The sequence below is a fragment of the Elephas maximus genome, chromosome 19 (assembly GCF_024166365.1).
Source record: "Elephas maximus indicus isolate mEleMax1 chromosome 19, mEleMax1 primary haplotype, whole genome shotgun sequence".
Taxonomy (NCBI): Eukaryota; Metazoa; Chordata; class Mammalia; order Proboscidea; family Elephantidae; genus Elephas; species Elephas maximus.
In genome coordinates this window covers 55,968,664-55,981,249 of record NC_064837.1, presented here as the reverse complement: position 1 = coordinate 55,981,249, position 12,586 = coordinate 55,968,664, and the positions used below count along the sequence as shown (strand labels likewise).

Sequence of the window (12,586 nt, the reverse complement as noted above, 5' to 3'; positions counted from 1 at the left end):
ATAGGATGATATCCATATGCCTACAAGTAAGACCAGTTAATACAACTATTATTCTAATTTCTGCACCAAGCATTAATGCCAAAGATGAAGAAATTGAAGATTTTTACACACTTCTGCAATCTGAAATTGATCAAACATGCAATCAGGATGCATTGATAATTACTGGTTATTGGAATGCAAAAGTTGGAAAAAAAGAAGGATCAGTAGTTAGAAAATACAGCCTTGGTGATAGAAACGACAACGACTTCTTCATTGCAAATACCTTTTTTCAACAACATAAATGGTGTCTATACACATGGATCTCGCTGGATGGAACGCAGAGGAATCAAATCGGCTACATCTGTGGAAGAGATGATGGATAAGCTTAGTATCAGCAGTCAGAACAAGGCCAGGAGCCGACTTCTCAACAAACCATCAATTGCTCATGTACAAGTTCAAGATGAAGCTGAAGAAAATTAAATCCGTGAGAGCAAAAGTACAACCTTGAGTATATACCACCTCCATTTCAAGACCATCTCAAGAATAGATTTGACACATTGAACGCTAATGACTGAAGACTAGATGAGTTGTGGGATGACATCTAGGACATCATACAGAAAGAAAGAAAGCAAAAGATCATTAAAAAGATCAAAACGGATGTCAGAAGAGACTCTCAAACTTGCTGTTGAATGTAGAGTAGCTAAAGCGAATGGCAGAAATGATGAAGTAAAAGAGCTGAACAGAAGATTTTAAAGGGCAGCTCAAGAAGACAAAGTATTGCAAAGAAATGCACAAAGACCTGAAATTAGAAAACCAAAAGAGAAGAACACATTCAGCATTTCTCAAGCTGAAAGAATTGAAGAAAAAATTCAGGCCTTGAGTTGCATTATTGAAAGGTACTATGGGCAAAATATTGAACAATGCATGAAGCGTCAAAAGAAGGTGGGGGAAATACACAGTGTCATTGTACCGAAAAGAACTGGTCAACACCATTTCAGGAAGTAGCATATGATCAAGATGGCATTGAAGGAAGAAGTCCAGGCTACACTGAAGGCAGTGGTGAAAAACAAGGCTTCAGGAATTGATGGAATACCAATTGAGATGTTTCGACAAATGGATGCGGTGCTCACTTGTCTATGCCATTAAATGGAAGACAGCTACCTGGCCAACTGACTGGAAGAGATCCATGTTTGTGCCCATTCCAAAGAAAAGTGATCCAACAGAATGCGGAAATCATCCAACAATATCATTAATATCACACACAAGTAAAATTTTGCTGAAGATCATTCAAAAGTGGTTGCAGCAGTACATCTACAAGGAACTGCCAGAAATTCAAGCCAGATTCAGAAGAGGATGTGGAACAAGGGACATCATTGCTGATGTCAGATGGATCTTGGCTAAAAGCAGAGAATACCAGAAAGATGTTTACCTGTGTTTTATTGACTGCGCAAAGGCATTCAACTGTGTGGGTCATAACAAGTTATGGATAGCATTACAAAGAATAGGAATTTCAGAACCCTTAATTGTGCTTATGCAGAACCTGTACACAGACCAAGAGGCAGTAATTCAAACAGAACAAGGGAATACCATGTGTTTTAAAATCAGGAAAAGTGTGTGTCAGGATTGTATCCTTTCATCATACTTGTTCAATCTGTATGCTAAACACAGAATCCAAGGAATGGGACTATGTGAAAAAGAATGTGGCATCAGGATCAGAGGAAGAGTCATTAACCTGCGTTATGCATATGATGACACAGCCTTGAATGCTGAAAGTGAAGAGGACTTGGAAGTACTTATTGGTGAAGATCAAAGAGTACAGTCTTCAGTATGGATTACACCTCAACATAAAGAAAACAAAAATCCTCACAGCTGACCAATAAGCAACATCATGTTAAAGAGAGAATGTTGAAGCTGTCAAGGATTTCATTTTACCTGGATCCATTATCAACACCTATGGATGCAGCAGTCAAGAAATCAAGACACATTGCATTGAGCAAATCTGCTGCAAAAGATCTCTTTAGTGTATTAAAAAGCAAAGATGTCACTTTGAAGACTAAGATGGCACCTGACCCAAGCCAGGGTATTTTCAGTTACCTCATATGCTTCAGAAAGCTGAATAGTAAATAGGAAGACCAGAGAAGAGTTGATGCCTTTTAATTATGTTGTTGACAAAGAATATTAAATGTGCCATGGACTGCCAGAGGAATGATCGAATCTGTCTTGGAAGAAGTACAGCCAGAATGCTCCTTAGAAAGGAGAGGGTCAGCGAAAAAGAGGAATGCCCTCAATGAGAAGGATTGACAGAGTGGCTACAATAATGGGGCCAAACATAGCAACAGTTGTGAGAACAGCGTAGGACCAGGCGGTGTTTCATTCTGTTGTACACGGGGTCACTATGAGCCAGAACTGACTCAATGGCACCTAATAGCAACAATATGGAGAAATGTGGTTGTTTGACCTTGTTTGTCTTTCATAACTAGTAATGTTTTAACCCTTTGAATTTTTTCTATGTGAATTTCCTATTCATGTAGTTTGCCTGTTGTTCTGTTGGGATATTCATATTATTCAGGAAGGTATTTAAGAACTATCTGTATACTAAGCATACTTGAAAGTTGTAAGTTTTATACTGATTGTTTTGTTTGTTTTTGGCTTATTGTATCCAACATCATTGAATTCAAATATACTGATCATTATGAATCCTTCCCTCGGTGCCATGCTACAATGCCTTTCTCCCCATCCCCAGTGTATATAAATAGTCACCTGTCTGTTATCCTAGTATTTTTTATGGTTTTAATTTTTGCCCTTAAATTTCGATCCACTGTGACTTAAGTTTATCATATAGTGTAAGATAGGAGTTTTTTTTTTTAACTATATGTATCCAGTTGGCCAACCCTATTTATTAATGAATTTTTCTTTCCCCTGCTGATTTGAAATGGTATCTTCAACACATATGAAATTCTTATATCAAATACAGTTAGCTTTGTTCCTGTTCTGGGTTCAGTTCCATTGATGACTGTGTCATCCTGCACCAAAGAAGAAGAAAAGAAACCCTCTGCCACCAAGTCGATTCTGACTCATAGCGACCCTGCACAGTGCCATACTTTCATCATCACAGTTTACAGTATTTATTAATGTCTAATAAGATTTTTTTTAATAAGATAAATTCTCTCCCATTACTTTTCTTTTTCAGACGTTTCTTAAATATTCTCAAGGTTTTTTGTTTTTTTGCTTTTGTTTTAGATGACCTTTAAAATCATTTTTTCAAATTCTGAAATAAGCATCATTGACATTTAATTTGGAATTATGTTATCATTGGCTTTTTCCTCTCCCAGATTTTTCTGTAAAGTTGTGTACTGAATTTCCTTCAAGCAGTACTTTCTCCTAGGAGTTAATGATATTTCAGGCAGATTTAGTATTATTCTAATGCTGTTCCACGTGTATCATGATTTTTTCCATTTCTGCATACTATTACCTACTCATATTTATATTCATATCAACTAATATTTTCCCCTTAAGTTTATTTTAAATAGAAGCATTATGTCATTACCGTCACAAATGGTAAATCAGTATTATTGGTCACAAATAGTAAAAATGAATGAAGAAAACAAAATGATGTTATTAAGGCCCATTACAAAGATCACAGAACCAGTGGAACAGAGATTTTGTTCTTAATTCTAGATCCCAACCTTCTCAAATATTTAATTTTTTGCATGTAAAAATTTATTATACTTAGATATGTGTAGATATCATGTTGGTGTGATTTCCTTTTGTCAACCAGTCGAATAAAGGCCTGTCCTATGCAGTTAGCCAAAAGTAGAAAAACCTTCATAACAGTGGCCAAGTTTTATATTTCAGACCCCTAGTCACAAACAGATTGGAAAAGTGCCTCTATTTTCTTCATTATTTGCAGCATTAAGTCTCCAGTGGTGAACCAGCTTGGTTCCAGGACTGCTTGGGCAGTGTAAATATTCTTGTTAGTCGTGTTAGTAATGCCAGGAATATTCACAGTTGTACTGGAGAAACTTAAAGGTTTGATAATGTTGTGCATTTTGTGTTTTTAAGACCTTGCCACCATGGAAGAAAGAGTACAAAGACGATATTATGAAAGGCTGACGGAATTTGTGGCGGATATGACCAAAATTTTTGATAACTGCCGTTACTACAATCCAAGTGACTCCCCTTTTTACCAGTGTGCAGAAGTTCTTGAATCATTCTTCGTACAGAAATTAAAAGGATTCAAGGCTAGCAGGTGAGCAAACGTGTTGGGTATTCTGAATTAATTCAGCTGCTCATGTTCTTTATACTGTCCTGTCTATGCTGCTTGTGGTAAATTTGGATCTTAAAATCAACAATCTTCTAAAAAATAAAGAATCTGTCATGATGATATACTACCAAGGACAAGTGGGCAGATATAATAATGAGAAATTACTGAATTTATCCTTTATTTACTTAATCATTTTTTTTAATTCAGAAGGTATTTATTGAATGTTTACAGAATACAAGATATTATCTTAAATGCCACAGGGCACGCACAAGGGTAGTAAGACAGAGCTCTTGCTTTTGTTGAGTTTACGTCCTAGTTAGGGGATTAGACCAAGGAAAAAAACCACGCTGCAGTCGAGTCAATTTCGACTCATAGCAACCCGAGAGGACAGAGTCAGGCTGCCCCATAGGGGTTTCCAAGGAGCCCCTGGTGGATTTGAACTGCCGACCTTTTTGGTTAGCAGCCGTAGCTCTTAACCACTATGCCGCCAGGGTTTCCTAGGGGATTAGAGAACTATAAAAATGACTGTTCTCGAAGGTACAGTAAGGGGGGACCATAAAGGAGAAGTTTACAGCACTTTCTCCTTAGTTCATATTTGCTGAATCTGTGAAATAGTGCCCCCCTCCCCCCGAATATTTTTTCTGTGGGCAAGGCTGGAATTTAAGTCCACAGATCTTTTTCTTTGAACCTCTAGTAACATAAAAGCATTGAGCAACATTGCATGGAATTCAGTTACAATAGGAACCCTGCTGTTTCTGAACCTCAGCACCCCTTCTCAAGCCCATGATTTTCTTCCTTCTGACAGAGGCCTCTTTTCCTTTCCTATGATAGCTGCCATCACTCTGTAGCCCTTGGAACTCATTACCCACCACCACCACTGCTCATTCCACCACCACTCAACCTCACTGACCCCAGAGATTCAGACTGAGTAGATGTAGGGTGGGTTGGGGCTTGAGCATCTATGTTATCTAATGAACCCCCAAGGAACTCTGCATACCAAAACATAAGAATCAATGCTCTACATGGTAACTTTTCTATAAAGAACATCTCTCTAGACTTTTTGTCTCTTCTTCTCCTGAAGCAAGGTGGATGGTTACCAAGAACTGTAATAGAGTCAGTTTAAGTAAAAGTGAAAGACACAAACCCAGCACAAGTATCCAGTTATTTTCTCAGCAAAAGAATAGAAAACTAGAGAAAAGAAAGGAAAAGAAAAAAGAGAAAGGAAGAAACATTGGCTAGCTATAGACCCAGCACCTAGAACCTTTACAAAATCTCTAAAACTGACCCATTTTCATTATCCCCTGTCTGTTAACCCATTAGCTTTAAAACAACTTTAAACGCAAAGGGACTTACTCAAGATGTATTTATATACTCTCTCTTCAGAGTCCCCAGAACTCATTAATTCAGCAAATGGTTATTGAGAACCTACTGTGTGCCAGAATTGGGATTTAAATGATGAATAAAATAAAGCCCTGCTGTCCATGGAGCTTACATTCTTATCAGGGCGGGCAGGGGAACAGTTGGGAAGAGTTTTATCCACTCCCACATCAGTCAGGTACGCCAAGGATAAAAGAAGGCTGTAAGGAAAAAAACCAGACTTACTGGCCGATAAATACTGGAGAAGCCCGGGGAGTATGGCTCCCCGGAAACCGTTTTAACTCATTACTGAAGTCACTCCTGAGGTTCATCCTTCAGCCAAGGATTAAACAGGCCCATAAAACAAAACGAGGCTAAATGGACACACCAGCTCAAGGGCAAGGACAAGAGGGCAAGAGGGACAGGAAAGCTGGTAACAGGGAAGGGGAGAGTGTTAACATGTCATGGGTTGGCAACCACTGTCACAAAACAATATGTGCGTTAGTTGTTTAATGAGAAACTAATGTGCTCTGTAAACCTTCATCCAAAGTACAATACAATTAAAAAAAAAAAGAGATGGTTCTAAGAGCTTCCAAAGAGAATAAAATAGGTTATCTATAAAGTAATGATTGTTAGACTAGTACCAGATTTCTGCTGCAGCATAGAATGCTAGAACACTGGGGAAGAATAGATTGAAGATTGTTTATAGCCAGAAATTCTGTGCCCAACCAAATGATCAAGTGTAGAGGCAGAGTAAGTACACTTTCAGTCAGGTAAGGACTCAGAAAAGACCTCTTTCCATTTCCTTTCTTAGCAAGTTACTTTAAGATGTGCTTTCACAAAATAGGTAAATCAAGAAAGCAAAAGGCCTTGGATCCAGGAAACAAAGGATGCAAGAAAGCAATGAGAATTACTCTGCCAGCAGTCCAAATCGGAGTGGGGAAATGGAGGACTCCCAAGAGGGAGGTGTCTGAGGAAGGAAAATGATCATACGTTAGGTGTTTTGTTTAAGACAGAAAGACACAAGGCTATGATTCAGTCAGATAATGTGATGAAAAAAGCAATTTTAAACGCCACAAAAAAAAACCCCAAGAAGTTGAATAAGAAAGGAAATGCCACCTTAGCAAATGACCAGGTGCTTTAGAGAAAAATATTTACATAGTCACAGAAATTAAATTGATTTTCATCTTTTAGAGTCTTATAGACAAGCAGGGAAAGATTTTATTTGGTTCTGGAACAGAATATAATCTTACCAGCCTTGTTAATATCAAAGCACAAATGACAGTATGGGAAGTAGAAGCAGAGAGGAGAGGTGAAAAGGAGAACATTAGTATCATGAACTTGAAAAGTGGAGAGTCAAGCAATAACTGTAGTTCACAGAATAAGAATTAGAGGTGTATTTAAAGTTAGAGCAAAATTAAAAATTTGACTGAAGAAGGGAAGTGGGAGAATGGTTAAAATGAGGTTAAGCCAAACCAGGATTTAAACAATATAAAGTTGGTCAAACCAAAAATAACAGTGCAAGCAACCAGGATCACAAAACAATCTGTGCACACATTTTTTAGTGAAAAACTAATTTGCACTGTAAATTTTCACATAAAACACAATAAATTTTTTTAAACAAATGAAAAAAACAAAAATAGCAGTACAGTGTAGGAAATCTAATTACCCAAAGAACCAAAAGTGATTGATCCTAGGGAGCCTGGACTTGAGCTGAGTAAAGATAGGACAGAGGGCCATAGCTTTTCTCTAGAAGCCTTCTGTATTCTTTGATTTTTACCATATACACTCATTCCTTTGATTAAATTTCTAAAGTTCTTAAAAAATGGAAAGGATGTAGCCTTTGGTGGAAAGTGTGAAGGTGGAAGCGGGGGGGTTCGAATCTCACCCTGCTGCAGCCAGGCCTGCAGGCAGAAGCCCTCGAGTGAGTGGTGGCAGCTGCTAAGGAAAGCACCTGCATTCCACGGGGCCTGTGGCCAAACAAAGAAATTTGGGGAAGGAGAGAAGGAAGCCTAGAGGCTGGGTCTGCACAGTAGGGGGCTCTTTGGGGTATCTTGCCATCTGCTTATGTTATATAGCTTTTTACTGAACTCGGGTTTATACGATTTTGATTAGAGAACATAGCGGAATTGAGAAGTTTGCTCGTTTCTGCTTATTAATAAAATTCAAACGTGAAGAGTTATATAAAGACAACTCTCACCTTTTTAGGGAATTTCTGTTGATTTCCAGATTTAAGGCAGAATGAAACATGTAAGTAGTTAGTCACTGGAATTTGATTTATTTATGAATTTCCAGTATTTTCTTTGCCATATTTTCTCCATTTTTAGTTTATGGTCTCCAGCATTGTTTTTGCACATTATTTTCTTTACCTCACTTTGCTGTAATTCATCATTTATACCATCCGTGTTTTCTTTTCTTACAGATTGTGATATCTTTAGTCTGAATTTTTAACTGGAATCAGAACTGGATGTTGGGGTCACTGTTTATTGTACTACATGATTACCTAACTCAAATATTGCCCCCAAAACGTTCAGACTAGTTAATATAATTTTCTAATGTTAAAGAAGATGTATAGTGGTAAACAATTTATTTTAGCCATGTCGAGCAATGTATTTAAAAATTGTAAACTCCTGGAATACTGTATTTATCTGTTATTGTAATATAAAGTACTTCGACTTAGTTCTGGTAACTGTACAGTAATTTGGTTTACTAAAAAAGTTATGAATAAAACTGTGAAACTAGGAAGGAGACTTTCTGGACTTTAACAGAAAAATGTGATTTTAATGTTGCTACTACTTTTAACAGAATTATTTTTCTTACATTCCCCAAATCAATGTAAATAAGCACGCGCGCGCACACACGTATATCTTTTACCACAATGGTAACGTCTCTGTAAACGTCTCTACTTGTCCCTTTGGCTAAAAGTATTGTAATCTTTGTTAGAAAAATATATTTTTAATAAATATTGGCTTTTATATTATGTTTAGTGTACAGTTTAAAATTTTAATATTATAGGTTAAAATTTTCTTAATTGTTCTCTTATATTTGCTTGCCAAGGGTGAGTGAAAGAACATGGCTGCTTCCCCCAGCCTGACTGACCTTGGCATCCACATAAAGCGTCATTGTTTTCAAAAATGAAGGGTGCTTAATTGTTCCCTTTTTTCTGTATTCTGTAGGTCTCATAACAACAAACTGCAGTCTACAGCTTCTTAAAGTTCAGCGTGTTAACCTAACATAAAACACAGCAAGAATCTGGTTGTCTGAACTATTTTAAATTAAGGAGCCAGATGTTTTTAGTCAGGTTATCCTGACAAGACTTGACCTAAACTTCGTTTTTATTGGTCATAACAGTCCAATTATATTCTTGGCCAATTTTGTCCAACGGACAAGGGAAAAGCAAAGTCAACGACACCATTATCTTGTCAAGATCAAATGGTTTTACTATTGTGGCAGAAGCGGGAAAACTTTTGTTTATTGAAAATAAAAAAAGAAAGCAAGAAAAAAAGATAATATGGGGTCAAGTGTAACTCCATGGAAATGCCACGTCTGCTCTTCAGTGAAGAAGCTGGTTTAGAGTCTCACAGAAAACTTTTGACTGTATTTATTTATTGTTGCAAAAAAGACGCTTTTTTATTGCTGCCCTCATTTGTCAGCTAATTATTTTTTCTTATAAAATCCAGCCCTGGTTACATGTAATCCATCCTGTATCTTATCATGATTCCTGTAGGTAAAAGTACAAGACAACCTCTAGATGTCTTTTCTTTCTATGAAAGGAGCTGCTATGTACACATGTGCACACACACAACTGGGAATCAACAGTGAGTTTATTGTTCATGGTAGATAAAAATTAAGCTTGCGTAAAGGTTGGGCTAAGTGGTCCTGGACTATAGACTCTGTTGCCTTGGATATAACAGTACAATTTGTCATTTACTCTCCACCAGGCTAAAATGAGTAAAATCTATTTGAAGGTATCTTGTTTGTAAACATTTGTCAGATTCTAATTTTTTTCTTTTTGTATTAAAATTCAACTATGGATGTATATGAAACAAAATAAATGGAGATCATTTTTCTCCCACAGATGGAGGTGTCTTTGAATGTGCGCTAATGATTATCTGTAAGCCTTTGTGGGGAGAGGGAGGGCTGACAGGAAAAGAGAAGGCAGAAGAACCTAATTGTATCTGGTTTTCTCTAGGACAGCAGTGCCCCTTTGTGTATCATCCCAGCTCATTGTCATCACTGCAAAGAAAAATCTTCAGGGGTGCTAATCATGTTGTAGCAATTGATCATACTAATAAAAAAAAAAAAAAAGGGAACGTGACAAAAGACACATTGCCTTCATCTGAGCATTATCCAATAAAAAAATATATATATACCAGGCAAATTATCACCATTGTGCAGGAATCACAGCTACTTACACTTTATGAAGGGCATTTTTTTTTTTTTTTAATGACTTCATCTTTTTGATTCTTGTTGATTGTTTTTTGTGTGTTTTGGGTTATTTCCCTACGTAAGAACAAGTAGTGTAAGTGGTGGGGAAAAAAAATGGAAACAACAGAGGGAGTTGTATCGTGCATGTTTTCCTTTCAGTGTTCTAACCTTACACGTTGTATTACTGCATTGTAATAATAGCGTCTATGAAATCTGCCATAAGTAGGATTATGCAGCTTTGCAAAAATTTTACTAGATTTTGCACTAATTCGTATTAGCTTTGTCCTACCACGTTCTGGAGTTTACCTAATTATGGTTTTTTAAAAGTTTCCCTCTGTTTAATATTGCCCTGCTATGCAAGACCTTTCCCAGACCTTAGTTTCTTAAAGACGTTGCTACAATTCCCAGTTCTTTCTTATTACAGGCTCAGGTGTACAGGTTATTCTGGGTTAGTTTTATCTAATGAAGCCCGTTCCTTTTTGTACATAAAGATGTCACTTAAACCTATGCTTTCAAACTAAAGAGACTAATTGCTCAATATGGAAACAAAGTTTTTGCTTAAATATTAAGACGAAAGTAGCTGAATATAGGTTATTTTGTCCTTTTTTAAAAAATGCTACATATTGTATGCATTGTGCTGATGGAAGAATTCTACATTTTAATGAATTATAAAATTATTCCGCATCTCATCACATCACAGTATTTCTGTACTATTTATTCATATATAAATATATATTAGCTTAATCATTTAAAACTTGTTGCGGAAAGAACTTTCCTACCTGTAGGCAATAGACTGCTATGTTTTTAACAAATTGTGGTAAATTCTAAGGAGTAATTCTTTTTGTACGTAATAGGACATTTCATCCTAGAAAAATAAAGTAATGTTTTTGACATTGGATTTGGTGCAGTTTCTAATGAAACAATGGTTCTTTGGTTGGTTGGTTGGTTGATGATATATTTTCTGTAGTTGTTGGTATTGCGAAATTGTACATAAAAGGTGAATTTTATGGGAATCTTCATACTAGGAAAATGTTAATTTCATATATGTATCTAATCGTACAAAGCATTTTGCAGTTTTCTATCACCATATAAATACATAAAGACATAGTTTTATCAATTACAGAGCTTTAGTCTTTCAAAAGCAATTTTTGAAAAAGTCTTATAAAACATGAGTTTCAAAACCTGCTTTTTTATGAATATTTGACAAACTTCTGCTACTTAATACAGCTATTTTCCTTTCAATAATCCAAGTTGCATAATGCACATTTGTGATACTGTTAAAATGTTTCTACCCCAGTCTTTGGGCTTGTAAATATATTTAATTTGCATCAGTAGATTTCCTTGGCTAAAAGTATTTTCAGTGCTTGTTATTCTTCATCTGCCAAATTCAAAATCCTTGAAATGCTTTCATAAAAATTGTTTTCATAATATTGAAAAGGCTTTTTTCTCCTATCCAAATTCTGCAGGATTTGTATTTTAATGCCCTGCAGGAGGCAAAAGAAAAAAAAATGTGAACTTTTGGGGATACTTTCTAAAGTAAAACACTTACCTTTTTATATTTCAAATGGCCTGGAGTGTTACCTAGAGACACTGAGATTTGATGATGTTTGTAATCTATCTTCCTAGAGTCTGGAAATAAAAGTTCTTTCCCTATTTCTGTTCATTTCTAGTAGGTAAACTCCCTGCTTGTGTGTGTGTTTCTGATGTTAAAGAGCCAGCCCAGTGACCTTCTAAGTCTCTACACACTTATGGACTGAGATGGAGCTGCATTACCGTAGCACTCACACTTTGCATGAGTTGAGGCAATTGCCCATAAATCCCAAATTTCTAGTCCTTAAAATGGGGGTAGTGGTATCTCATGGGCAGAGTAATGTCATAAGTGCTTGGGGCTGGGGGTTAGAGTCAGCTGAGAAGTATTTTTAATAATTTGAAATACTCTGAGGTGCTTCTGGGTACGTAGAATAAGGTCCACCCATTGCTGTCAAGTCGATTCCAATTCAGTGACCCTTTAGGACAGAGTAGAACTGCCCCATAGGGTTTCCAAGGCTGCCACATCTCCCAGGGAGCTGCTGGTGGGTTCTAACTGACGATCCTGTGATTAGCAGCCAAGCACTTTAACCTGTGCCACCAGGGCTCCTTTAGAATAAGATATTGTACTGAAAAAGACATTTCTCAAAAGATCACACCCTTTGATCCAGTTTGGACCAAATTCAACAAAAGGAATATGTTTTAAAAATGAGAAAGTCCTGCTTTATTTACTTGTAACTTGCCCAAATACATCCTGAAATTGAGTTTATGCATTGTTGGCAGCAGGTCACTTTTTACGTGTTTGCTATACATGTGTTTGATCAACCTTAATGAATTTAAGAGAAAGATAAACAATATGATCTTTAAAGGGCTATTGCAAAAAGCTAGTACCAAAAAAAGGTGTCTTTCGCTACTAAAAGAAAAACAAGTACTTTTTCCTTGAATTCTAAAGTAACAATTTGAAGGAGGGATGCTGTTGAGTTACTCTTGAAGGCAACTGAGTATTTTATGGATGAGGGACTACTATGTGTG

The 12,586-nt window shown here is 36.6% G+C and overlaps 1 protein-coding gene across 16 annotated transcripts in view; it reads left to right on the top strand.

Moving 5' to 3' along the window:
* Positions 1 to 10,589, top strand: part of BPTF (bromodomain PHD finger transcription factor) — a 148,464-nt gene extending 137,875 nt beyond the window's left edge. For 10 of the 16 annotated variants that reach the window (XM_049858676.1, XM_049858678.1, XM_049858671.1 and 7 more), the window contains 2 exons: positions 4,042 to 4,228; positions 8,776 to 10,588. In XM_049858676.1, the coding sequence (XP_049714633.1) occupies positions 4,042 to 4,228; positions 8,776 to 8,812 (224 nt within the window). In that variant the 3' untranslated portion in view covers positions 8,813 to 10,588. Of the gene's footprint in view, positions 1 to 4,041; positions 4,229 to 8,021 lie in introns of all 16 variants that reach the window. The other 6 variants (XM_049858682.1, XM_049858681.1, XM_049858680.1 and 3 more) reach the window with 2 other exon arrangements.
* Positions 10,590 to 12,586: the final 1,997 nt, after the last annotated feature.